This window comes from Rhinolophus sinicus, chromosome 18 (assembly GCF_057876585.1).
Source record: "Rhinolophus sinicus isolate RSI-liver-muscle chromosome 18, RSI-T2T, whole genome shotgun sequence".
Classification (NCBI taxonomy): domain Eukaryota; kingdom Metazoa; phylum Chordata; class Mammalia; order Chiroptera; family Rhinolophidae; genus Rhinolophus; species Rhinolophus sinicus.
Genome location: NC_142518.1, coordinates 37,366,372 through 37,394,367, shown reverse-complemented (window position 1 = coordinate 37,394,367; position 27,996 = coordinate 37,366,372). Strand labels below are relative to the sequence as shown.

Genomic DNA, 27,996 nt, shown 5'->3' with positions numbered 1-27,996 from the left:
CTGAGGTCCCAAAAATGAATGGTTTGGGGAGGAAGTGACAGTCCGGGTACCAGTTCTATGAGGACAGTGTGTTTCCCAAGGCTGTGGCTTGGACTGAAGTGTCACTTACGGATTCAGTCATCTTCCTCGGGGTCACTGATCTCTTCATATATAATTCGGCTCTTTCTTTCCCGCAGCCTGTGTGCCCAGACACTAGACTTCACTTTGCTGGGTCCTGTGGTGGAAAAGATTTGGTCTGTGGGGGATGGGTGTCTTTGGGAGTGCTGGGCTCTGTTTTATCAGATGAGATGCATCCTTTAGGCCAAGTGCCCACGGGCCTTCTACGTGGTCTGTTGTCCACATCCGCTGGCTCAGACAGCCTGAGATGTTAGATTCGCACAAGTACACACCAAATGTCACTTGGACTTTTAGCTTCTGGCTCCTCCCACTGCTAGGATGAGACTCCCACACTCCTTCCTTACCAGCACATTCATGCGGACCTTGTACTTTCAGCACATATTTTTAGGGGCATATTGTGTGTCACACATTGAGCTGAGGGCTGGGGATAAACTCTGAGTAAGATATGGTCCCAGGTTATTACAGATGGTATTACCTGAGCACCTTTCATAATGCCTGGTTTTGTAGATTTCGTTAAATTGCTAAAACATTTTATGAACTATGATTGTTTCCACTTTATGGACTAGGAATCGGGAGCTCAGAGAATTGAGAAGACTTGCCCATGACAAAGGCTTTCTATGGATGACAGCTTAGCCTGTGACTTTGGAAGTCATGTTTTAATGTCTTATCTGGAGCCGAGTGAGCTCTACGTGCAGTCTGGATCCAGGCTCATCCTGGATCCATCCCCCACTGCAGGCCAGACGGCAGAGTTGTTTCCAGATGTTTCCCTCTTACCTGACATCTTCTCAGTCTCCTGACCAGACACACTCGCTTCTCCTGGGGTACACAGCTTTTTCGGGGCCGGCTCCGAGGCAGGCGTTACTGGTGGTGGCATCGTATCGTTTTCTTCCCTTGCCGGCTCCATGGGCACCTCCTTTTCATGTAAAAATCACATATGAGCAGTGTCAATGGCAGTTGTCTAGTGCTTTAAGCTTACAAACTGTCTTCACGTGCGGTACCTTAATGCACGATCACAGCGACCCTGGGAGATCACGACAGAACCTGTACCTCAGTTGTGAGGAACATGGGAGGCTGGAAGGAAAAGGAACGGCCTAAGGGAAGGGTGTTTGTTGGACTGGAACACTTGTGTTCAGGCTCTTTCCAGACCGAACTCTCGCAAACAGCATAAGCCCCCATGGTAGTGGGAGCGCCGTGTATGACAGCTGTGGGGTGAAATAGCATTCTGAGAATCTGACATCTCAGGGTCTGTGAAAGCAAGGAGGGGAGTGTATGAAATGTAAGCCATTGCATATAAGAGAGTAGACTGCTGCTGGGAGAATAAGTGTTAAAGTGTACAGAGGGGACAAAACACTGCTGGAAAATGGTGTGCGGGCACGAATATGGGGAGAAAGAGGAAAGGTTCGTTCACAGACATTAATGCAGACATTAAGAAGGTATGCTTGCTGGGACATAATACCCTACCCTGGCAAGATCATTTAATGAGAAAATAAAGACGTGGTTCCCGCGTCAGTTCTGCGTGTTTCAGGCTGTGTCTTGACCGACAATCATTACGTTACCTTTATTCTGCTCCCTCGTTTAGGAAACAGTGAACAATACACAGAAAACAGGCCAAGTGCAAGTACTTTCTGAGCTTTTGAACCCTTTAAAAGTGGCAATGTCAAAAAGGAGTACTTTCTCCTCAATGGTCTCTACACTGACAATCCAACTCCCAGATCCCGTTCCCCTCTCAACAAGTACAATCTGCAATTGTGGAATCACTTATTCAATCCACATTGAGGCAGCTCTCAGGGGACCCTGGCCTGATGTGATGCTTCAGAGATGCCTGAAGGCCAGGGTGGGTGAGCTCACAGTATTGAGGGTCCTAGTGCCCAAGTCATTCCCAGGCCCCTTTAGAGTGGCCCTGTGACAGAGCACAGGGGACCGGTACTTCCTCTTGCAGAGGGAGCCTGTAAAGGGAAGCATCAGCAGCATCTCCAGGGTAAAGCCCCAGGAAGACGACCTGAACTTAAATAGCATATGAAGCCTTCACGAGCTTGGAAATGGTTTGTTTTGGGGCTTTGGTTCAGATTACTACCACTGCCCCTTAGGTCTCAGGCAAATTATTTAACAGCTCTGTAGTGTGACATCGTTGTTATTATTATTATTATTTCTAATATTCCCATTATTATTTGTCTACAACAGCAGTAACAATGTCTCAGAGGTGTCATAAGGTTGAAATGAATTAATGCATGTGAATTGTGCCAAATAATATTTGGCACAACTACGAGGTCACAAGAAGTATCAGCTATCACAATTGTTAATTATCAAGCACTGATGCCACATGTGGCGTGATAATCGAGACACCAGTAAGGGAGGCAGTGAGGTGCAGGCCAACGTCGATTTTCTCCCACTCGTATCATGTTCACGTCCACGGAGGGCCAAAACCTTGTGGTCCTTCTCATTTGGGAGACACTCGCCTTCTCGTGTTCTGTCCACTTCACATCGGAAGCCGCCTGAGGATTTTCATCTAAAAGAAGGTGATAAAGCAGAATTGTCCTGTGTTGCCAACTATTCGCAACGTACAGAATCTCCTGAAGTATCAGGGAATTCTGCAGCAGACCGGATGGATCCACTATGTGTCAAGGGGTCATTTGGAACCGGGCCTCTGAATTATCTGTAATAACGGTGTATGCATTTATTTATGGCAGAAATCCCTAACTTCCCGTCCGACGGTTTATAAAATGTGAACTAAACCACACCACTGCTTTGTCCTAGTTCGTTACGTATTTGTTACATGTTCCCCTAAAGCATTAAGTGGATTGCTTGGGAATGTGAACTCTATCCACTTTAAGACGTATGGCAACTAGAAATCACCATAGATTAAACTGGGTGAAATTTATAGCCTTGCAGTTATACCTCAATGAAGCTGTTAAGTGTGTGCTGAACCAGGAGTGATTTCATCCAGGGATCTGGGGAGGTTTCCAGCATAAGAACACTCACAGACGTCAAAAGCTTTGCAGATAGTCAAGCACTTGAGTCTGAACTCCCGGACAGTAATTTGCGGAGCTTGTGGAATCTGGCCTGTTGAATTCTGGAGTCGTAGTTTTACTGGAGACAGTACAAACGTCCTGCTCCTGCCTTCAAACAACTGTGCTGTCAGAGCGGAAGACCACTGAACACATCCCATCCCCTTTGTAGTAGGTAAACACACTGTTCACATGGTCAACGATTTCTAGAATCCGTCCTATTTTTCACTCCACTTTGCTTAAGCTCAATGAGAAATGAACAGATAAGGTGTGTGTGTGTGGGGTTGTGCTTTCCAACCCTGTCCTAAGGTGAACACTTGGAATCAGGATCAATTAAAGGTGAGTAGACTATTCGGGTTTGGTAACACAGGGAAACTGCTCAAAGTCATTACTGAATGCCTTAATCCCCGTGACTCTTAAGATACTCATGTGATTCTTATGCGCGAGTATGAAATTGACTCTGGAAATAGTGGATTTACACTTGGATGACTTTTCTCTTAGCTATCTTGTGTTTCATCAACAGTATGTAGAAAAAAATTATAGCTGTTTTATATTAAGAAATCGTTAAAAGGTACAGAAAATTGCGGGGAATAATACTGGAAATACGAGTGCAGTGCCATCACGTCCAATCAAATCTCATTGTTAGCCCATTCTGCTTCAGATCGCTCTGAGATCTAAATTTTACATGTGACAGAACATTCTAAAAAAGTCACAGGTGAAGTTGTCTGTGCATCACTCACCGATCCCTGCCCTCCCCACTTCTTCACTCCTGAATTTCATGACTTTTCTTCTCATTCAGATTTCTATGCATTTACCATGTACTTATTAACCATAAAATACATATAGTCTTAATTTGCACGTTAATGTTTTACATGAATAGTCTCAAACCGTACTGAACTTTCCCCATGCAATTTTGTTCACTCAGCCTTGGTTCTTTCTCAGGAAGAAGTTCTGAGAATCCTTCCTGAGCAGCTGGACCCTGAAGCATTCAGGCTTCAGGAGACCCTTCCCAGGCCCTTCCGCTCACTCACCCTGATTCCCGGGACTTTGATCTCCATCATAATCACTCTCAGGAGCATTTCTAGACTGATTAGGAGAACGCATGAAATATGGGCGGTTGGTATTGAGACCTAGAAGAAGCAAAATATATGTTCTTTAGGAGAAAAGGTGACAGGAAGAGAGGATGCTGACAGGCAGCAGTGACAGTAAAACTCCTCAGTCGGTGGGATGCGAATAAGGGACAGACAGAAAGAAGTGTGCAGGATTCAGGTCTGAGTATCTCCATGGACACTTCCCGCCCTCGGCCCAGTACAGGATAGAAAAGCGCAGGAGGCCCAGCAGCTGCCCTGGCGTTTCTCCCCGCACAAAAGGAGAGCAGGGGACACTCGCTGCAGCCTTAGAAGAAGCCCGGCATGCACGCAGAAAGAGCATTGGTCATGTGTTTCCAGGCCTGTCTGGTCCCAGAACTTTCTGTTACCCAGAAGAGTCATGTAGTCGTAGTTTCTCTTCATGTACAAATAGGTTCTTTTCTGTAAGTCTCCCAGCTTTGCCCATTCTTTCTTAGAAAAGTATTTGGAAATATCATCGAAGTCCTAGCAAGCAAGCAAACAAACAGAAAATTTCTTGCAAAATAGACAGCAGCTCAGGTAAAACGCGTGACATTGAGCCCGACCTTCTCCTCCAGGGCAGGACCTGTGTGTTGGATCTGTGAACTGGAGACAGGAATTCCTCCTGGTCGATGGCATGGCTAACTGAGAGAGCAAGGGTAACTAACGTGCCTTAGCCTCTCCCCTGGCATGCAGGGGTGCTTCATTGCCGGTGGAGGGCTTTCCTCTCACCTTCCGGAAGGGACCCAGAGTCAGCACATGTAGTGCAAGTCACAGACCGTGTTGTCTCCAGGGATGGTGTGCGAGTTCTCAGACTGGTGGGAAGTCCCCGAGGCCCTGGAGCTCCCGCCGAAAGCCTGCTCCTTAACCCCACTGCCTGGGACCTCACCTTGGCAGAAAACTCATCAGCCTGCACTGTCCCGTGGACCACTCCGCTGTCCCCTCCACATCACCTCACCTCATATTCCTCCTCTGATTTCTGGGCATCCTCACTGTGGCTCTCTTCAAAGGAGCTGTCTCTGTCCATGGCGCTGGGAACAGTGCGATGTCTCAGGGACACAGTCCGAGTCTCTCCAGTCCCAAGGCCAAGGATCCTGTGTGTCAGAATACAGGGGGAGAAAGCGCTGAGCAATGGCCACGCTCAGACTGTCACCGGGAATCAAGGTTCTGCTTTTCCCCATCCTTGGCTTATCTTTCCACGAGGAAGGACGTGGGGGATGTCAGATGAGAACTGAGGGGCTGCAAGTCTCAGACCCAAGTATGGATTAGGATGGCAGGTTTACGGGGGCCGTGATCATAGCAGCCTCGCGTCTTTGCAATGTGTTGGTTCCTGTTCTTTGTACACGTTCTGCTGGGCTTTGGCTTATCCGGAAGGACAGACGTGAAAACACTTGTAGGGGATGCAGGCCCGTGAGAATGTGATTTTGTGAAGGGGGATGTGTTGAGTCCAGAAGGCGGGGGGAGCAAAGTCCCAGGGTTCATACGCTCTGCATTTTCCGGCAGGGGTCCTGGGGTTCTATTCTGCCGAACAGAAATGAGGGTCAGTAATATGAGTGGATGTAGAGGCTATTTCTTGGTTATTTGAAAATTATGAGAGTGAAAAAGAGGGGAATCTCTGAGGCTGCATGTCCAGGCCTGAACCTAGCTGAGAATGGTTTGCTGAGTGCAGCAAACCAGTGCTCCCCAAGCTGAGGCCACAGGGAGTCTCTCAGTAGAGGATATTTCGGGGTTTCAGATGGCACAAATGTTGCCACTCTATGCCCATGGAGGCAATAAAGGGATCGCGGAGTAGACGTGGCATTTCTGCTGGAGGAATATTAGGGGTGTCCAGCTGATTTGGAATTTCTCAGGCTGAGGTCGAGCAAGTAGGGAGTCTTGGAGCCTGACGATATTTTAGTTTTACGTCTGCCCGAAAGAGATTACCCCGAAAGGCTTTCCATCGTCCCTCAAGCCTATGGATCTGAAGAACTATCAGGAGGCACAGCCGAGACTCTACCGCTTGAGTAACAATCGCCAGAGGCTCCCAGCTCTTCCGCCTGCCGCCCCACCTTCACCTGTCCCGGGTGACCCTCAGAGAAGAAAAACCTACCTCAGAAGTGAGGCGTCTGTGAGGGGTCGGTCCCCGCAGAGATGAATACCCGCTATTCAGTTACCCAGGATCCTTCGACCACGCGGAACAGTTAGTGAAGTGGATTTGGCCCACTGCAAGTCAGGATCGCACAGGGCACTTTGAGGCAGGAGTGGGGTGCGTCGTACCACCCAGGCTCCAGAGCCAGGAACGCCTTCTCCGAGTGGGTGGAGACAACGATTTGCCCGCTCACTCCAAGCAAAGTTTTCCTCCGCCACAACTGGCCACTCCCATTGTACGAGTTCCCTCAGCACGCATGCTCACAGGTTCCTTTTTCGTTCCGCTTGTGTTCCCACCGTGTGCTGTGTGTTTCGTGTTTAGTTTAATAGGTGGAATATGCGCTGCGGGACGCCATCTCCTATCCTTCCGATCTGTCTCCTACTTCCTCAGTTGGAGGTCTTTCCTGGGAAGTCCTAGAACCTCTGTGGTTACTTCACAATTTTAAGCTGTGTTTTTATTCCTTCGCCACCCCTTAGTCTAAGGCCCTCGTTACTGTGTCTGGGATAAATCCATTCACCCCAGAGAGCATACTGCAGCTAAGTAGACGGTGGCAATTGCCTCCTCGTGAGCATGACTGTTATGATACAAGTGATAACAAATATCTCAGGTTAATACCTGTGAAAAGCAAAGCCACATAACATGGAAAATGTTGAAATGGCTTGCTTGTGTTGGCATACAGTGGGAGAGGTGGAGCATATATGGTTGTTTCCTTTGCCACTGTCTTCCAATAACTTTTTTCCCCCCATTACAGGGAGTATAATCTCCTGTCGTGAATTGTGGGATGCGTTCTTTCTCTGCACACCACTGACTGGAAAGGCAGCTGTGATTCTATTTTATTCAAAGACATAATGTTTTTAATAATTAGTACCTGTTTAGTACAATACTGTGCCTAAATCTGCCAGATGCCCGCAAAACGACAATATCCATAACCGGATGCATTGGTTGGCACGCCTTTGCAAAACCTCCCATTTATTCCCTTAACAATGATTTTAATTAACAACATCTGTAGTCATCGATCGACTTTTCAATCTTGCATGTGTGTTTCTCAGGGAGGAGGAATTCTCACACAGGCTGAGTAACTATGCGTCTAGGCCTTGGATGTGGCCACCTCAGAGAAAAGAACAGTCTGTGATGTGTTCTTGACATATCACAAGTGTCCTTTAGACTTCCACAGGGATTACCGGTTAATTCTGCAGGGTCCACTACCTACCCTATCGGAAGTTACGTCTCTTAATGTACATCAAAAGGATCCTTTCATTGATATTACGGGCATTTGCAATCAGCTATAATCAATCGAGGAACGATGGTTTTACAAAAAATTTCTAGGGGCCCCCGGATGGCTCAGTTGCTGAGAATGGGAGCCGTGAACAAGAGGGTTGCCGGTTCGATTCCCATATGGGCCAGTGAGCTGCATCCTCCACAAGCACATTGAAGGACAACAAATTGCAGTTGATGGGACCCGGAGAAACACACTGTTCCCGATATTCCCCATTGAAAAATTTTTATTTTCTTAATTTCTAAAAATCTTTAATTTTTTTTTTTTTTTAAAGACTTTATTTGGGAAGGAGAACAGGACTTTATTGGGGGAATAGCGTGTACTTCCAGGACTTTTTTTCCCAGTCAAGTTGTTGTCCTTTCAATCTTAGTTGTGGAGGGTGCCGTTCAGCTTCAAATTGTTGTCCTTTCAGTCTTAGTTGTGGAGGGCACAGCTCAGCTCCAAGTGCGGTTGCTAGCTGCAGGGGGCGCAGCCCACCATCCCTTGCGGGAGTGGAGGAATGGAACCGGCAACCTTGTGTTTGAGAGGACGTGCTCCAACCAACTGAGCCGGCCTGGGAGCTCAGCGGCAGCTCAGCTCAAGGTGCCGTGCTCAATCTTAGTTGCAGGGGTCGCTGCCCAACATCCCTTGCGGGACTGCAGGAATCGAACTGGCAACCTTGTCGTTGAGAGCCCGTGCTCCAACCAACTGAGCCATCCGGGGCGAGCTCAGTTCAAGGTGTCGTGTTCAATCTTAGTTGCAGGGGGTAGAGCCCACCATCCTTTGTGGTACTCGAGGAGTTGAACCGGCATCCTTGTGGTTGAGCCCACTGGCCCATGTGGGAATCGGTTCGATTCGGAGTTAGGAGCTCGGAGCTCCAACGGCCTGAGCCACCGGGCCGGCCCCAAAATCTTTACTTTTTTAAATTACCGTTGACGTTATGTGAGTTTCAGGTGTACAACGTAGTGATTAGACATTTATGTGAATTATGAAGCGATCAACCCGCAAACTCTAGTAGCCATCTGACATTATACATATTTATGACAATATTACTGACTCTATTCCCTATGCTGCACTTTCCATCCCTGTGACTCATTTTCTGCCTGGCAATTTGGATTTCTTAAATCCTTCATCTTTTTCACCCAAGCTGCCAACTCCACTCCCAGCTGTGAACCATCGATGGGTTCTCCGTATGTATGTGTTTGCTTCTCTTTTGTTTAGTCAGTGTTTTGTTATATTTCAAATTTCATGTTTGAATGAAATCATACGGTACTTGCTTTACTCTGGTGACTTATTTCACTTAGCATAATACCCTCCAGGTGCATAGATGTTGCAAATCGCACGATTTCATTTCTTTTTATGGCCGACTGATATTCCATTGAAAACATACATATACATAACCAGATATATATATATATGTGTGTGTGTGTGTGTGTGTGTGTGTGTGTTTATACATACATATGTCACTTCTTCATCTGTACGTCTATTGATGGACACTTGGGTTACTTCCATATCTTGCTTATTGCAAATAGTGGTGTCATGAACTCAGGGGTGCAATGTACTGCTGATTACTGGGGTTGGGCGCAAACATCGACTCTCTGCTTGTCACATGGAGGAGAAGGAAGGAAGGACACTCTATCTGCCCATGGAACCTAAGGAGAAACGTTCCCTGGCGAGACCTGGAGTCTCAGCAAGTCACCCTTCCCTGCATCTGTCTCCCGTACTGGGGATCCAGTCTGTGGGTCCCAACTTCCCTTGGAGAATAGAAAATCAACTCCCTCAGGCTCTCTTTTGGGTAATTCTCTAGTGGTTTAGAATTTCCACGACGTCCATCAGCAGCAGAATAAATGTGAGGAATGCAGAAGTATATTGGGGTAAAGTAGAACTTGGTTCTCCCCAGGCACAGGTAGAGCCGCTGCCTCGCTGACCCAGGCAGCAGTCCTGTCTCCCTGCAGTGCCCGGCAGGGTGTGCTCACAGTTATGGGGCACCTCTGCCCCCGGATGAGCTGCACTCTCATATCCTCCTTCCCGGAGCCCTTCCCTTCGACGGCTATGGTGGGCCACACTGGGCCCTGGACCTCCCTTGCCTGGATGCCCGCCCCTCTTCCATCCCCCCTGCGTGTCAGTATCCTCTGTTACCCCCACTACCACCAGGACCCAGCCTCTGCCTCTCTGCACGGGCGCCCCTGGAGGAGGGCTCCCATCACCTCCCCTGAGATTAGAGCAGACCCAGAGCATCTGTCTCCTCCCACACAGTCCCCAATAGACCATTCAAGCCCCTGATCGGGAAAATCTGACAGGGAGTAAAGGGAAAGGGTCTCACCACTCGCAGAACCCTGCCCTCTAATTGGGATACAATGAATCCATCGAATAAAACCCGGAAACATCCCCCACTGCAATGTCAAGTCCACGTGGGCAAAGACATTTGTCCCTGTAGGTTCTGACATCTCTGCAGCAGCAGGAACAGCACACAGTGCACAGCACATGCCCATTAGGTGTTTGTTGAATGCAGGAGCCCTTTGACGTAGCACTTGCACTTCCTGGAATGTGTGCACACGAAACACTTACACGTGTGCACAGGGTTGTTTGCACAACAATGAGAGGAAGAAAGAACTGGCAAAAATTGTGTTTATTAACTGCCAACGTCTGACACAGAGCATCAAACAGGGTACTGTGCCAGGGAACAGCTGCCGCACAAGGAACAGGATGAGGGGTACATTTCCATGACACGCTGAATGCAGGTCGGATGTGTTCAAAGTTGTACCGTCTGTGAGTGTCTGTCTTTGTTTTATGTTTGTTTTTGTGGGATGTGTGGGGTGTGTGTGTGTGTGTGTGTGTATGTGTGCACGTGTGTGTGCATGTGTGTGTATGTGTATGAGAGAGAGAGAGAGAGAGAGAGAAACAGAGACAGAGACAGAGCGAGACAGATGGAGAGAGATAGAAAGTGCGCCCGTAAGTGCAGAGATAAAAACGTCTGGAATCAGTCTCCCACAACTGCCCTGGGGAGATGGAAAGTAGTGCTCTTCTGTGCAGAGACACCTGAAAATACTTGTTTCCTGAGGTAAGTGCCTGGACACATAGGCAGAAATAGGCCTTAGGGATAAGTGTTGGTCATCAACGAAATACGAACACCTGACAGAATATTAGACGCACAGTAAGAAGCATCGTGCTTAGCGTTTCACGGTGGTGAACTTTTCTTTCACTGGCTCTAGGCCTGAGGCCAGAGGTTCACAGACTTGCACATGTTCATGCAATGCCACCAGGTTCTTCTTCATATGGTGGGCTCGTGTCACATCCCTGAGGTGGAGGCAAGGAGAGAGGAGGACAGTGAGTGGCAGTGAGCTGCCATGACCTGAACCATCAATCCCCAGGCTCCCATCGAGACCCGCAGGGCCGTGAACTCTCTGATTCCACCCTACCTCACGATCTTATGAGTCCCCAGGTTAGAGGAGAGTGTGGCCTACACATCGGATGCTGACAGGGGGTGTGGGACACCTGGGCATCCTGTGTGGGGAAAAGCCCTGTATATACAGGGTAAGGAGTGGAAAGCGGGGAAGTATCATCATTTAGCCTCATTGCTGCTCCCCTGAGGTCCCAAAAATGAATGGTTTGGGGAGGAAGTGACAGTCCGGGTACCAGTTCTATGAGGACAGTGTGTTTCCCAAGGCTGTGGCTTGGACTGAAGTGTCACTTACGGATTCAGTCATCTTCCTCGGGGTCACTGATCTCTTCATATATAATTCGGCTCTTTCTTTCCCGCAGCCTGTGTGCCCAGACACTAGACTTCACTTTGCTGGGTCCTGTGGTAGAAAAGATTTGGTGTGTGGGGGATGGGTGTTTTGGGGAGTGCTGGGCTCTGTTTTGTCAGATGAGATGCGTCCTCTAAGCCAAGTGCCCACGGGCCTTCTACGTGGTCTGTTGTCCACATCCGCTGGCTCAGACAGGCTGAGATGTTAGATTTGCACAAGTACACACCAAATGTCACTTGGACTTTTAGCTTCTGGCTCCTCCCACTGCCAGGATGAGACTCCCACACTCCTTCCTTACCAGCACATTCACGCAGACCTTGTATTTTCAGCACATATTTTTAGGGGCATATTGTGTGCCAAACATTGAGCTGAGGGCCGGGGGTAGAACTCTGAGTCAGAGATGGTCCCAGGTTATTACAGAGGGCATTTGCTGAGGACCTTTCATAAACCTGGTTTCGTAGATTTCGTTAAATGGCTCAAAGATTTCGTGAACTATGATTCCTTCCATTTTACGGATTAGAAATCGGGAGCTCAGAGAATTGAGAAGACTTGCCCATGACAAAGGCTTTCTATGGATGACAGCTTAGCCTGTGACTTTGGAAGTCATGTTTTAATGTCTTATCTGGAGCCGAGTGAGCTCCTACGCGCAGTCTGGACCCAGGCTCATCCTGGATCCATCCCCCACTGCAGGCCAGACGGCAGAGTTGTTTCCAGATGTTTCCCTCTTACCTGACATCTTCTCAGTCTCCTGACCAGACACACTCGCTTCTCCTGGGGTACACAGCTTTTTCGGGGCCGGCTCCGAGGCAGGCGTTACTGGTGGTGGCATCGTATCGTTTTCTTCCCTTGCCGGCTCCATGGGCACCTCCTTTTCATGTAAAAATCACATACGAGCAGTGTCAATGGCAGTTGTCTAGTGCTTTAAGCATACAAACTGTCTTCACGTGCGGTGCCTTAATGCACGATCACAGCGACCCTGGGAGATCACGACAGAACCTGTACCTCAGTTGTGAGGAACATGGGAGGCTGGAAGGAAAAGGAACGGCCTAAGGGAAGGGTGTTTGTTGGACTGGAACACTTGTGTTCAGGCTCTTTCCAGACCGAACTCTCGCAAACAGCACAAGCCCCCATGGTAGTGGGAGCGCCGTGTATGACAGCTGTGGGGTGAAATAGCATTCTGAGAATCTGACATCTCAGGGTCTGTGAAAGCAAGGAGGGGAGTGTATGAAATGTAAGCCATTGCATATAAGAGAGTAGACTGCTGCTGGGAGAATAAGTGTTAAAGTGTACAGAGGGGACAAAACACTGCTGGAAAATGGTGTGCGGGCACGAATATGGGGAGAAAGAGGAAAGGTTCGTTCACAGACATTAATGCAGACATTAAGAAGGTATGCTTGCTGGGACATAATACCCTACCCTGGCAAGATCATTTAATGAGAAAATAAAGACGTGGTTCCCGCGTCAGTTCTGCGTGTTTCAGGCTGTGTCTTGACCGACAATCATTACGTTACCTTTATTCTGCTCCCTCGTTTAGGAAACAGTGAACAATACACAGAAAACAGGCCAAGTGCAAGTACTTTCTGAGCTTTTGAACCCTTTAAAAGTGGCAATGTCAAAAAGGAGTACTTTCTCCTCAATGGTCTCTACACTGACAATCCAACTCCCAGATCCCGTTCCCCTCTCAACAAGTACAATCTGCAATTGTGGAATCACTTATTCAATCCACATTGAGGCAGCCCTCAGGGGACCCTGGCCTGATGTGATGCTTCAGAGATGCCTGAAGGCCAGGGTGGGTGAGCTCACAGTATTGAGGGTCCTAGTGCCCAAGTCATTCCCAAGCCCCTTTAGAGTGGCCCTGTGACAGAGCACAGGGGACCGGTACTTCCTCTTGCAGAGGGAGCCTGTAAAGGGAAGCATCAGCAGCATCTCCAGGGTAAAGCCCCAGGAAGACGACCTGAACTTAAATAGCATATGAAGCCTTCACGAGCTTGGAAATGGTTTGTTTTGGGGCTTTGGTTCAGATTACTACCACTGCCCCTTAGGTCTCAGGCAAATTATTTAACAGCTCTGTAGTGTGACATCGTTGTTATTATTATTATTATTATTATTATTATTATTTTTAATATTCCCATTATTATATGTCTACAACAGCAGTAACAATGTCTCAGAGGTGTCATAAGGTTGAAATGAATTAATGCATGTGAATTGTGCCAAGTAATATGTGGCATAACTACGAGGTCACAAGAAGTATCAGCTATCACAATTGTTAATTATCAAGCTACTGATGCCACATGTGGCGTGATAATCGAGACACCAGTAAGGGAGGCAGTGAGGTGCAGGCCAACGTCGATTTTCTCCCACTCGTATCATGTTCACGTCCACGGAGGGCCAAAACCTTGTGGTCCTTCTCATTTGGGAGACACTCGCCTTCTCGTGTTCTGTCCACTTCACATCGGAAGCCGCCTGAGGATTTTCATCTAAAAGAAGGTGATAAAGCAGAATTGTCCTGTGTTGCCAACTATTCGCAACGTACAGAATCTCCCGAAGTATCAGGGAATTCTGCAGCAGACCGGATGGATCCACTATGTGTCAAGGGGTCATTTGGAACCGGGCCTCTGAATTATCTGTAATAACGGCGTATGCGTTTATTTATGGCTGAAATCCCTAACTTCCCGTCCGACGGTTTATAAAATGTGAACTAAACCACACCACTGCTTTGTCCTAGTTCGTTATGTATTTGTTACATGTTCCCCTAAAGCATTAAGTGGATTGCTTGGGAATGTGAACTCCATCCACTTTAAGACGTATGGCAACTAGAAATCACCATAGATTAAACTGGGTGAAATTTATAGCCTTGCAGTTATACCTCAATGAAGCTGTTAAGTGTGTGATGAACCAGGAGTGATTTCATCACGGGGTTTGGGAAGGTTTCCAGGTATAAGAACACTCATGGAGTGTCAAAAGCTTTGCAGATAGTCAAGCTCTTGAGTCTGGACTCCCGGACAGTAATTTGCGGAGCTTGTGGAATCTGGCCTGTTGAATTCGGGAGTCGTAGTTTTACTGGAGACAGTACAAACGTTCTGCTCCTGCCTTCAAACAACTGTGCTGTCAGAGCGGAAGACCACTGAACACATCCCATCCCCTTTGTAGTGAGTAAACACCCTGTTCACATGGGCAACGATTGCTAGAATCCGTCCTATTTTTCACTCCACTTTGCTTAAGCTCAATGAGAAATGAACAGATAAGATGTGTGTGGGGTTGTGCTTTCCAACCCTGTCCTAAGGTGAACACTTGGAATCAGGATCAATTAAAGGTGAGTAGACTATTCGGGTTTGGTAACACAGGGAAACTGCTCAAAGTCATTACTGAATGCCTTAATCCCCTTGTCTTTAAGATACTTCTTTGACTCTTATGCGCTATTATGAAATTGACTCTGGGAAGAGTTAGTGGATTTACCCTTCGATGACATTTTTCTTCGCTGTCTTGTGTTGCATCAACAGTGTGTAGAAAAAAAATTATAGCTGTTTAATATTAAGAAATCTTTAACAGGCACAGAAAATTGCAGGGAATAATATTGGAAAAACATGTGCCGTGCCACCACATCCAACCAAATCTCAGTATTATCCCAAATCTGGTTGAGATCACTCTGAGATCTTTATCTGACATGTGATAGAACATTGTGAAAAGGTCACAGGTGAAGTTGTCTGTGCATCACTCACCGATCCCTGCCCTCCCCACTTCTTCACTCCTGAATTTCCTGACTTTTCTTCTCTTTCAGATTTTTATACGTTTGCCATTGACTTATTATCCACGAAGTATACATAGTCTTAATTTGCATGTTACATGTTTTACATGAATGGTCTCTAACCATACTGAACCTTCCCCATGCAATTTTGTTCACTCAGCCTTGGTTCTTTCTCAGGAAGACGTTCTGAGAATCCTTCCTGAGCAGCTGGGCCCTGAAGCAGTCAGGCTTCAGGAAACCCTTCCCAGGCCCTTCTGCTCACTCACCCTGATTCCCGGGACTCTGATCTTCATCAGAATCACTCTCAGGAGCATTTGTAGTCTGATTCGTGGGACGCATGAAATGTGGGAGGGTGGTATTGAGACCTAGAAGAAGCAAAATATATGTTCTTTAGGAGAAAAGGTGACAGGAAGAGAGGATGCTGACAGGCAGCAGTGACAGTAAAACTCCTCAGTCGGTGGGATGCGAATAAGGGACAGACAGAAAGAAGTGTGCAGGATTCAGGTCTGAGTATCGCCATGGACACTTCCCACCCTCGGCCCAGTACAGGATAGAAAAGCGCAGGAGGCCCAGCAGCTGCCCTGGCGTTTCTCCCCGCACAAAAGGAGAGCAGGGGACACTCGCTGCAGCCTTAGAAGAAGCCCGGCATGCACGCAGAAAGAGCATTGGTCATGTGTTGCCAGGCCTGTCTGGTCCCAGAACTTTCTGTTACCTAGACGAGTCATTGTGTCGTAGTTTCTCTTCATGTACACATAGGTTCTTTTCTGTGAGTGTCCCAGCTTTGCCCATTCTTTCTTAGAAAAGTATTTGGAAATATCATCGAAGGCCTAGCAAGCAAGCAAGCAAGCAAGTAAACAAACAGACAATTATTTGCAAAATAGGCAGCAGGTCAGGTAAAACGCTTGACATTGAGCACGACCTTCTCCTCCAGGGCAGGACCTGTGTGTTGGATCTGTGAACTGGAGACAGGAATTCCTCCTGGTCGATGGCATGGCTAACTGAGAGAGCAAGGGTAACTAACGTGCCTTAGCCTCTCCCCTGGCATGCAGGGGTGCTTCATTGCCGGTGGAGGGCTTTCCTCTCACCTTCCGGAAGGGACCCAGAGTCAGCACATGTAGTGCAAGTCACAGACCGTGTTGTCTCCAGGGATGGTGTGCGAGTTCTCAGACTGGTGGAAGTCCCCGAGGCCCTGGAGCTCCCGCCGAAAGCCTGCTCCTTAACCCCACTGCCTGGGACCTCACCTTGGCAGAAAACTCATCAGCCTGCACTGTCCCGTGGACCACTCCGCTCTCCCCCCCACATCACCTCACCTTATATTTCTTGTGTGATTTCTGGGCATCCTCCCTGTGGCTCTTTGCAAAGGAGCTGCGTCTGTCCATGGTGCTGGGAACGGTGCGATGTCTCAGGGACACAGCCCGAGTCTCTCCAGTCCCGAGGCCAAGGATCCTGTGTGTCAGAAGGCAGGGGGAGAAAGCGCTGAGCAATGGCCACGCTCAGACTGTCACCGGGAATCAAGGTTCTGCTTTTCCCCATCCTTGGCTTATCTTTCCACGAGGAAGGACGTGGGGGATGTCAGATGAGAACTGAGGGGCCGCAAGTCTCAGACCCAAGTATGGATTAGGATGGCAGGTTTACGGGGGCCGTGATCACAGCAGCCTCGCGTCTTTGCAATGTGTTGGTTCCTGTTCTTTGTACACGTTCTGCTGGGCTTTGGCTTATCCGGAAGGACAGACGTGAAAACACTTGTAGGGGATGCAGGCCCGTGAGAATGTGATTTTGTGAAGGGGGATGTGTTGAGTCCAGAAGGCGGGGGGAGCAAAGTCCCAGAGTTCATACGCTCTGCATTTTCCGGCAGGGGTCCTGGGGTTCTATTCTGCCGAACAGAAATGAGGGTCAGTAATATGAGTGGATGTAGAGGCTATTTCTTGGTTATTTGAAAATTATGAGAGTGAAAAAGAGGGGAATCTCTGAGGCTGCATGTCCAGGCCTGAACCTAGCTGAGAATGGTTTGCTGAGTGCAGCAAACCAGTGCTCCCCAAGCTGAGGCCACAGGGAGTCTCTCAGTAGAGGATATTTCGGGGTTTCAGATGGCACAAATGTTGCCACTCTATGCCCATGGAGGCAATAAAGGGATCGCGGAGTAGACGTGGCATTTCTGCTGGAGGAATATTAGGGGTGTCCAGCTGATTTGGAATTTCTCAGGCTGAGGTCGAGCAAGTAGGGAGTCTTGGAGCCTGACGATATTTTAGTTTTACGTCTGCCCGAAAGAGATTACCCCGAAAGGCTTTCCATCGTCCCTCAAGCCTATGGATCTGAAGAACTATCAGGAGGCACAGCCGAGACTCTACCGCTTGAGTAACAATCGCCAGAGGCTCCCAGCTCTTCCGCCTGCCGCCCCACCTTCACCTGTCCCGGGTGACCCTCAGAGAAGAAAAACCTACCTCAGAAGTGAGGCGTCTGTGAGGGGTCGGTCCCCGCAGAGATGAATACCCGCTATTCAGTTACCCAGGATCCTTCGACCACGCGGAACAGTTAGTGAAGTGTATTTGGCCCACTGCAAGTCAGGATCGCACAGGGCACTTTGAGGCAGGAGTGGGGTGCGTCGTACCACCCAGGCTCCAGAGCCAGGAACGCCTTCTCCGAGTGGGTGGAGACAACGATTTGCCCGCTCACTCCAAGCAAAGTTTTCCTCCGCCACAACTGGCCACTCCCATTGTACGAGTTCCCTCAGCACGCATGCTCACAGGTTCCTTTTTCGTTCCGCTTGTGTTCCCACCGTGTGCTGTGTGTTTCGTGTTTAGTTTAATAGGTGGAATATGCGCTGCGGGACGCCATCTCCTATCCTTCCGATCTGTCTCCTACTTCCTCAGTTGGAGGTCTTTCCTGGGAAGTCCTAGAACCTCTGTGGTTACTTCACAATTTTAAGCTGTGTTTTTATTCCTTCGCCACCCCTTAGTCTAAGGCCCTCGTTACTGTGTCTGGGATAAATCCATTCACCCCAGAGAGCATACTGCAGCTAAGTAGACGGTGGCAATTGCCTCCTCGTGAGCATGACTGTTATGATACAAGTGATAACAAATATCTCAGGTTAATACCTGTGAAAAGCAAAGCCACATAACATGGAAAATGTTGAAATGGCTTGCTTGTGTTGGCATACAGTGGGAGAGGTGGAGCATATATGGTTGTTTCCTTTGCCACTGTCTTCCAATAACTTTTTTCCCCCCATTACAGGGAGTATAATCTCCTGTCGTGAATTGTGGGATGCGTTCTTTCTCTGCACACCACTGACTGGAAAGGCAGCTGTGATTCTATTTTATTCAAAGACATAATGTTTTTAATAATTAGTACCTGTTTAGTACAATACTGTGCCTAAATCTGCCAGATGCCCGCAAAACGACAATATCCATAACCGGATGCATTGGTTGGCACGCCTTTGCAAAACCTCCCATTTATTCCCTTAACAATGATTTCAATTAATAACATCTGTAGTCATCGATCGACTTTTCAATCTTGCATGTGTGTTTCTCAGGGAGGAGGAATTCTCACACAGGCTGAGTAACTATGCGTCTAGGCCTTGGATGTGGCCACCTCAGAGAAAAGAACAGTCTGTGATGTGTTCTTGACATATCACAAGTGTCCTTTAGACTTCCACAGGGATTACCGGTTAATTCTGCAGGGTCCACTACCTACCCTATCGGAAGTTACGTCTCTTAATGTACATCAAAAGGATCCTTTCATTGATATTACGGGCATTTGCAATCAGCTATAATCAATCGAGGAACGATGGTTTTACAAAAAATTTCTAGGAGCCCCCGGATGGCTCAGTTGCTGAGAATGGGAGCCGTGAACAAGAGGGTTGCCGGTTCGATTCCCATATGGGCCAGTGAGCTGCATCCTCCACAAGCACATTGAAGGACAACAAATTGCAGTTGATGGGACCCGGAGAAACACACTGTTCCCGATATTCCCCATTGAAAAATTTTTATTTTCTTAATTTCTAAAAATCTTTAATTTTTTTTTTTTTTTAAAGACTTTATTTGGGAAGGAGAACAGGACTTTATTGGGGGAATAGCGTGTACTTCCAGGACTTTTTTTCCCAGTCAAGTTGTTGTCCTTTCAATCTTAGTTGTGGAGGGTGCCGTTCAGCTTCAAATTGTTGTCCTTTCAGTCTTAGTTGTGGAGGGCACAGCTCAGCTCCAAGTGCGGTTGCTAGCTGCAGGGGGCGCAGCCCACCATCCCTTGCGGGAGTGGAGGAATGGAACCGGCAACCTTGTGTTTGAGAGGACGTGCTCCAACCAACTGAGCCGGCCTGGGAGCTCAGCGGCAGCTCAGCTCAAGGTGCCGTGCTCAATCTTAGTTGCAGGGGTCGCTGCCCAACATCCCTTGCGGGACTGCAGGAATCGAACTGGCAACCTTGTCGTTGAGAGCCCGTGCTCCAACCAACTGAGCCATCCGGGGCGAGCTCAGTTCAAGGTGTCGTGTTCAATCTTAGTTGCAGGGGGTAGAGCCCACCATCCTTTGTGGTACTCGAGGAGTTGAACCGGCATCCTTGTGGTTGAGCCCACTGGCCCATGTGGGAATCGGTTCGATTCGGAGTTAGGAGCTCGGAGCTCCAACGGCCTGAGCCACCGGGCCGGCCCCAAAATCTTTACTTTTTTAAATTACCGTTGACGTTATGTGAGTTTCAGGTGTACAACGTAGTGATTAGACATTTATGTGAATTATGAAGCGATCAACCCGCAAACTCTAGTAGCCATCTGACATTATACATATTTATGACAATATTACTGACTCTATTCCCTATGCTGCACTTTCCATCCCTGTGACTCATTTTCTGCCTGGCAATTTGGATTTCTTAAATCCTTCATCTTTTTCACCCAAGCTGCCAACTCCACTCCCAGCTGTGAACCATCGATGGGTTCTCCGTATGTATGTGTTTGCTTCTCTTTTGTTTAGTCAGTGTTTTGTTATATTTCAAATTTCATGTTTGAATGAAATCATACGGTACTTGCTTTACTCTGGTGACTTATTTCACTTAGCATAATACCCTCCAGGTGCATAGATGTTGCAAATCGCACGATTTCATTTCTTTTTATGGCCGACTGATATTCCATTGAAAACATACATATACATAACCAGATATATATATATATGTGTGTGTGTGTGTGTGTGTGTGTGTGTGTTTATACATACATATGTCACTTCTTCATCTGTACGTCTATTGATGGACACTTGGGTTACTTCCATATCTTGCTTATTGCAAATAGTGGTGTCATGAACTCAGGGGTGCAATGTACTGCTGATTACTGGGGTTGGGCGCAAACATCGACTCTCTGCTTGTCACATGGAGGAGAAGGAAGGAAGGACACTCTATCTGCCCATGGAACCTAAGGAGAAACGTTCCCTGGCGAGACCTGGAGTCTCAGCAAGTCACCCTTCCCTGCATCTGTCTCCCGTACTGGGGATCCAGTCTGTGGGTCCCAACTTCCCTTGGAGAATAGAAAATCAACTCCCTCAGGCTCTCTTTTGGGTAATTCTCTAGTGGTTTAGAATTTCCACGACGTCCATCAGCAGCAGAATAAATGTGAGGAATGCAGAAGTATATTGGGGTAAAGTAGAACTTGGTTCTCCCCAGGCACAGGTAGAGCCGCTGCCTCGCTGACCCAGGCAGCAGTCCTGTCTCCCTGCAGTGCCCGGCAGGGTGTGCTCACAGTTATGGGGCACCTCTGCCCCCGGATGAGCTGCACTCTCATATCCTCCTTCCCGGAGCCCTTCCCTTCGACGGCTATGGTGGGCCACACTGGGCCCTGGACCTCCCTTGCCTGGATGCCCGCCCCTCTTCCATCCCCCCTGCGTGTCAGTATCCTCTGTTACCCCCACTACCACCAGGACCCAGCCTCTGCCTCTCTGCACGGGCGCCCCTGGAGGAGGGCTCCCATCACCTCCCCTGAGATTAGAGCAGACCCAGAGCATCTGTCTCCTCCCACACAGTCCCCAATAGACCATTCAAGCCCCTGATCGGGAAAATCTGACAGGGAGTAAAGGGAAAGGGTCTCACCACTCGCAGAACCCTGCCCTCTAATTGGGATACAATGAATCCATCGAATAAAACCCGGAAACATCCCCCACTGCAATGTCAAGTCCACGTGGGCAAAGACATTTGTCCCTGTAGGTTCTGACATCTCTGCAGCAGCAGGAACAGCACACAGTGCACAGCACATGCCCATTAGGTGTTTGTTGAATGCAGGAGCCCTTTGACGTAGCACTTGCACTTCCTGGAATGTGTGCACACGAAACACTTACACGTGTGCACAGGGTTGTTTGCACAACAATGAGAGGAAGAAAGAACTGGCAAAAATTGTGTTTATTAACTGCCAACGTCTGACACAGAGCATCAAACAGGGTACTGTGCCAGGGAACAGCTGCCGCACAAGGAACAGGATGAGGGGTACATTTCCATGACACGCTGAATGCAGGTCGGATGTGTTCAAAGTTGTACCGTCTGTGAGTGTCTGTCTTTGTTTTATGTTTGTTTTTGTGGGATGTGTGGGGTGTGTGTGTGTGTGTGTGTGTATGTGTGCACGTGTGTGTGCATGTGTGTGTATGTGTATGAGAGAGAGAGAGAGAGAGAGAGAAACAGAGACAGAGACAGAGCGAGACAGATGGAGAGAGATAGAAAGTGCGCCCGTAAGTGCAGAGATAAAAACGTCTGGAATCAGTCTCCCACAACTGCCCTGGGGAGATGGAAAGTAGTGCTCTTCTGTGCAGAGACACCTGAAAATACTTGTTTCCTGAGGTAAGTGCCTGGACACATAGGCAGAAATAGGCCTTAGGGATAAGTGTTGGTCATCAACGAAACACGAACACCTGACAGAATATTAGACGCACAGTAAGAAGCATCGTGCTTAGCGTTTCACGGTGGTGAACTTTTCTTTCACTGGCTCTAGGCCTGAGGCCAGAGGTTCACAGACTTGCACATGTTCATGCAATGCCACCAGGTTCTTCTTCATATGGTGGGCTCGTGTCACATCCCTGAGGTGGAGGCAAGGAGAGAGGAGGACAGTGAGTGGCAGTGAGCTGCCATGACCTGAACCATCAATCCCCAGGCTCCCATCGAGACCCGCAGGGCCGTGAACTCTCTGATTCCACCCTACCTCACGATCTTATGAGTCCCCAGGTTAGAGGAGAGTGTGGCCTACACATCGGATGCTGACAGGGGGTGTGGGACACCTGGGCATCCTGTGTGGGGAAAAGCCCTGTATATACAGGGTAAGGAGTGGAAAGCGGGGAAGTATCATCATTTAGCCTCATTGCTGCTCCCCTGAGGTCCCAAAAATGAATGGTTTGGGGAGGAAGTGACAGTCCGGGTTCCAGTTCTATGAGGACAGTGTGTTTCCCAAGGCTGTGGCTTGGACTGAAGTGTCACTTACGGATTCAGTCATCTTCCTCGGGGTCACTGATCTCTTCATATATAATTCGGCTCTTTCTTTCCCGCAGCCTGTGTGCCCAGACACTAGACTTCACTTTGCTGGGTCCTGTGGTAGAAAAGATTTGGTGTGTGGGGGATGGGTGTTTTGGGGAGTGCTGGGCTCTGTTTTGTCAGATGAGATGCGTCCTCTAAGCCAAGTGCCCACGGGCCTTCTACGTGGTCTGTTGTCCACATCCGCTGGCTCAGACAGGCTGAGATGTTAGATTCGCACAAGTACACACCAAATGTCACTTGGACTTTTAGCTTCTGGCTCCTCCCACTGCCAGGATGAGACTCCCACACTCCTTCCTTACCAGCACATTCACGCAGACCTTGTATTTTCAGCACATATTTTTAGGGGCATATTGTGTGCCAAACATTGAGCTGAGGGCCGGGGGTAGAACTCTGAGTCAGAGATGGTCCCAGGTTATTACAGAGGGCATTTGCTGAGGACCTTTCATAAACCTGGTTTCGTAGATTTCGTTAAATGGCTCAAAGATTTCGTGAACTATGATTCCTTCCATTTTACGGATTAGAAATCGGGAGCTCAGAGAATTGAGAAGACTTGCCCATGACAAAGGCTTTCTATGGATGACAGCTTAGCCTGTGACTTTGGAAGTCATGTTTTAATGTCTTATCTGGAGCCGAGTGAGCTCCTACGCGCAGTCTGGACCCAGGCTCATCCTGGATCCATCCCCCACTGCAGGCCAGACGGCAGAGTTGTTTCCAGATGTTTCCCTCTTACCTGACATCTTCTCAGTCTCCTGACCAGACACACTCGCTTCTCCTGGGGTACACAGCTTTTTCGGGGCCGGCTCCGAGGCAGGCGTTACTGGTGGTGGCATCGTATCGTTTTCTTCCCTTGCCGGCTCCATGGGCACCTCCTTTTCATGTAAAAATCACATACGAGCAGTGTCAATGGCAGTTGTCTAGTGCTTTAAGCATACAAACTGTCTTCACGTGCGGTGCCTTAATGCACGATCACAGCGACCCTGGGAGATCACGACAGAACCTGTACCTCAGTTGTGAGGAACATGGGAGGCTGGAAGGAAAAGGAACGGCCTAAGGGAAGGGTGTTTGTTGGACTGGAACACTTGTGTTCAGGCTCTTTCCAGACCGAACTCTCGCAAACAGCACAAGCCCCCATGGTAGTGGGAGCGCCGTGTATGACAGCTGTGGGGTGAAATAGCATTCTGAGAATCTGACATCTCAGGGTCTGTGAAAGCAAGGAGGGGAGTGTATGAAATGTAAGCCATTGCATATAAGAGAGTAGACTGCTGCTGGGAGAATAAGTGTTAAAGTGTACAGAGGGGACAAAACACTGCTGGAAAATGGTGTGCGGGCACGAATATGGGGAGAAAGAGGAAAGGTTCGTTCACAGACATTAATGCAGACATTAAGAAGGTATGCTTGCTGGGACATAATACCCTACCCTGGCAAGATCATTTAATGAGAAAATAAAGACGTGGTTCCCGCGTCAGTTCTGCGTGTTTCAGGCTGTGTCTTGACCGACAATCATTACGTTACCTTTATTCTGCTCCCTCGTTTAGGAAACAGTGAACAATACACAGAAAACAGGCCAAGTGCAAGTACTTTCTGAGCTTTTGAACCCTTTAAAAGTGGCAATGTCAAAAAGGAGTACTTTCTCCTCAATGGTCTCTACACTGACAATCCAACTCCCAGATCCCGTTCCCCTCTCAACAAGTACAATCTGCAATTGTGGAATCACTTATTCAATCCACATTGAGGCAGCCCTCAGGGGACCCTGGCCTGATGTGATGCTTCAGAGATGCCTGAAGGCCAGGGTGGGTGAGCTCACAGTATTGAGGGTCCTAGTGCCCAAGTCATTCCCAAGCCCCTTTAGAGTGGCCCTGTGACAGAGCACAGGGGACCGGTACTTCCTCTTGCAGAGGGAGCCTGTAAAGGGAAGCATCAGCAGCATCTCCAGGGTAAAGCCCCAGGAAGACGACCTGAACTTAAATAGCATATGAAGCCTTCACGAGCTTGGAAATGGTTTGTTTTGGGGCTTTGGTTCAGATTACTACCACTGCCCCTTAGGTCTCAGGCAAATTATTTAACAGCTCTGTAGTGTGACATCGTTGTTATTATTATTATTATTATTATTATTATTTTTAATATTCCCATTATTATATGTCTACAACAGCAGTAACAATGTCTCAGAGGTGTCATAAGGTTGAAATGAATTAATGCATGTGAATTGTGCCAAGTAATATGTGGCATAACTACGAGGTCACAAGAAGTATCAGCTATCACAATTGTTAATTATCAAGCTACTGATGCCACATGTGGCGTGATAATCGAGACACCAGTAAGGGAGGCAGTGAGGTGCAGGCCAACGTCGATTTTCTCCCACTCGTATCATGTTCACGTCCACGGAGGGCCAAAACCTTGTGGTCCTTCTCATTTGGGAGACACTCGCCTTCTCGTGTTCTGTCCACTTCACATCGGAAGCCGCCTGAGGATTTTCATCTAAAAGAAGGTGATAAAGCAGAATTGTCCTGTGTTGCCAACTATTCGCAACGTACAGAATCTCCCGAAGTATCAGGGAATTCTGCAGCAGACCGGATGGATCCACTATGTGTCAAGGGGTCATTTGGAACCGGGCCTCTGAATTATCTGTAATAACGGCGTATGCGTTTATTTATGGCTGAAATCCCTAACTTCCCGTCCGACGGTTTATAAAATGTGAACTAAACCACACCACTGCTTTGTCCTAGTTCGTTATGTATTTGTTACATGTTCCCCTAAAGCATTAAGTGGATTGCTTGGGAATGTGAACTCCATCCACTTTAAGACGTATGGCAACTAGAAATCACCATAGATTAAACTGGGTGAAATTTATAGCCTTGCAGTTATACCTCAATGAAGCTGTTAAGTGTGTGATGAACCAGGAGTGATTTCATCACGGGGTTTGGGAAGGTTTCCAGGTATAAGAACACTCATGGAGTGTCAAAAGCTTTGCAGATAGTCAAGCTCTTGAGTCTGGACTCCCGGACAGTAATTTGCGGAGCTTGTGGAATCTGGCCTGTTGAATTCGGGAGTCGTAGTTTTACTGGAGACAGTACAAACGTTCTGCTCCTGCCTTCAAACAACTGTGCTGTCAGAGCGGAAGACCACTGAACACATCCCATCCCCTTTGTAGTGAGTAAACACCCTGTTCACATGGGCAACGATTGCTAGAATCCGTCCTATTTTTCACTCCACTTTGCTTAAGCTCAATGAGAAATGAACAGATAAGATGTGTGTGGGGTTGTGCTTTCCAACCCTGTCCTAAGGTGAACACTTGGAATCAGGATCAATTAAAGGTGAGTAGACTATTCGGGTTTGGTAACACAGGGAAACTGCTCAAAGTCATTACTGAATGCCTTAATCCCCTTGTCTTTAAGATACTTCTTTGACTCTTATGCGCTATTATGAAATTGACTCTGGGAAGAGTTAGTGGATTTACCCTTCGATGACATTTTTCTTCGCTGTCTTGTGTTGCATCAACAGTGTGTAGAAAAAAAATTATAGCTGTTTAATATTAAGAAATCTTTAACAGGCACAGAAAATTGCAGGGAATAATATTGGAAAAACATGTGCCGTGCCACCACATCCAACCAAATCTCAGTATTATCCCAAATCTGGTTGAGATCACTCTGAGATCTTTATCTGACATGTGATAGAACATTGTGAAAAGGTCACAGGTGAAGTTGTCTGTGCATCACTCACCGATCCCTGCCCTCCCCACTTCTTCACTCCTGAATTTCCTGACTTTTCTTCTCTTTCAGATTTTTATACGTTTGCCATTGACTTATTATCCACGAAGTATACATAGTCTTAATTTGCATGTTACATGTTTTACATGAATGGTCTCTAACCATACTGAACCTTCCCCATGCAATTTTGTTCACTCAGCCTTGGTTCTTTCTCAGGAAGACGTTCTGAGAATCCTTCCTGAGCAGCTGGGCCCTGAAGCAGTCAGGCTTCAGGAAACCCTTCCCAGGCCCTTCCGCTCACTCACCCTGATTCCCGGGACTCTGATCTTCATCAGAATCACTCTCAGGAGCATTTGTAGTCTGATTCGTGGGACGCATGAAATGTGGGAGGGTGGTATTGAGACCTAGAAGAAGCAAAATATATGTTCTTTAGGAGAAAAGGTGACAGGAAGAGAGGATGCTGACAGGCAGCAGTGACAGTAAAACTCCTCAGTCGGTGGGATGCGAATAAGGGACAGACAGAAAGAAGTGTGCAGGATTCAGGTCTGAGTATCGCCATGGACACTTCCCACCCTCGGCCCAGTACAGGATAGAAAAGCGCAGGAGGCCCAGCAGCTGCCCTGGCGTTTCTCCCCGCACAAAAGGAGAGCAGGGGACACTCGCTGCAGCCTTAGAAGAAGCCCGGCATGCACGCAGAAAGAGCATTGGTCATGTGTTGCCAGGCCTGTCTGGTCCCAGAACTTTCTGTTACCTAGACGAGTCATTGTGTCGTAGTTTCTCTTCATGTACACATAGGTTCTTTTCTGTGAGTGTCCCAGCTTTGCCCATTCTTTCTTAGAAAAGTATTTGGAAATATCATCGAAGGCCTAGCAAGCAAGCAAGCAAGCAAGTAAACAAACAGACAATTATTTGCAAAATAGGCAGCAGGTCAGGTAAAACGCTTGACATTGAGCACGACCTTCTCCTCCAGGGCAGGACCTGTGTGTTGGATCTGTGAACTGGAGACAGGAATTCCTCCTGGTCGATGGCATGGCTAACTGAGAGAGCAAGGGTAACTAACGTGCCTTAGCCTCTCCCCTGGCATGCAGGGGTGCTTCATTGCCGGTGGAGGGCTTTCCTCTCACCTTCCGGAAGGGACCCAGAGTCAGCACATGTAGTGCAAGTCACAGACCGTGTTGTCTCCAGGGATGGTGTGCGAGTTCTCAGACTGGTGGAAGTCCCCGAGGCCCTGGAGCTCCCGCCGAAAGCCTGCTCCTTAACCCCACTGCCTGGGACCTCACCTTGGCAGAAAACTCATCAGCCTGCACTGTCCCGTGGACCACTCCGCTCTCCCCCCCACATCACCTCACCTTATATTTCTTGTGTGATTTCTGGGCATCCTCCCTGTGGCTCTTTGCAAAGGAGCTGCGTCTGTCCATGGTGCTGGGAACGGTGCGATGTCTCAGGGACACAGCCCGAGTCTCTCCAGTCCCGAGGCCAAGGATCCTGTGTGTCAGAAGGCAGGGGGAGAAAGCGCTGAGCAATGGCCACGCTCAGACTGTCACCGGGAATCAAGGTTCTGCTTTTCCCCATCCTTGGCTTATCTTTCCACGAGGAAGGACGTGGGGGATGTCAGATGAGAACTGAGGGGCCGCAAGTCTCAGACCCAAGTATGGATTAGGATGGCAGGTTTACGGGGGCCGTGATCACAGCAGCCTCGCGTCT

The 27,996-nt window shown here is 48.2% G+C and overlaps 2 protein-coding genes across 2 annotated transcripts; both read right to left on the bottom strand.

The window, feature by feature from the left end:
• Nucleotides 1-113: 113 nt before the first annotated feature.
• On the bottom strand, nt 114-5,255 carry LOC141569575 (protein SSX4-like). The gene is made up of 5 exons (XM_088794748.1): nt 5,187-5,255; nt 4,600-4,714; nt 1,966-2,063; nt 916-1,030; nt 114-235 (listed from the first exon to the last, which is right to left on the bottom strand). Exons 1-5 carry the CDS (start codon nt 5,253-5,255, stop codon nt 114-116), a joined length of 519 nt encoding a protein of 172 aa, XP_088650874.1.
• A 17,284-nt stretch (nt 5,256-22,539) lies between these two features.
• Nucleotides 22,540-27,770, bottom strand: LOC141569692 (putative protein SSX6). Its single transcript, XM_074323929.2, has 6 exons — nt 27,642-27,770; nt 27,044-27,158; nt 26,598-26,696; nt 25,014-25,063; nt 23,319-23,457; nt 22,540-22,640 (listed from the first exon to the last, which is right to left on the bottom strand). Exons 1-6 carry the CDS (start codon nt 27,708-27,710, stop codon nt 22,540-22,542), a joined length of 573 nt encoding a protein of 190 aa, XP_074180030.1. The 5' UTR covers nt 27,711-27,770.
• Nucleotides 27,771-27,996: the final 226 nt, after the last annotated feature.

Excerpts from the sequence above, each read along its gene's own strand:
- LOC141569692 (XM_074323929.2), bottom strand. The coding sequence starts at position 27,710 with ATGGACAGACGCAGCTCCTTTGCAAAGAGCCACAGGGAGGATGCCCAG. Across the intron at positions 23,458-25,013 it reads AGTGGACAGAACACGAGAAG|GAGGTGCCCATGGAGCCGGC; the intron begins GCGAGTGTCTCC and ends TTACATGAAAAG. Across the intron at positions 22,641-23,318 it reads GGAGACTGAGAAGATGTCAG|GACCCAGCAAAGTGAAGTCT; the intron begins GTAAGAGGGAAA and ends TTTCTACCACAG.
- LOC141569575 (XM_088794748.1), bottom strand. The coding sequence starts at position 5,255 with ATGGACAGAGACAGCTCCTTTGAAGAGAGCCACAGTGAGGATGCCCAG. Across the intron at positions 2,064-4,599 it reads CGACTACATGACTCTTCTGG|GCTCCCTCTGCAAGAGGAAG; the intron begins GTAACAGAAAGT and ends TTCCCTTTACAG. Across the intron at positions 236-915 it reads AGGAGAAGCGAGTGTGTCTG|ACCAAATCTTTTCCACCACA; the intron begins GTCAGGAGACTG and ends CATCCCCCACAG.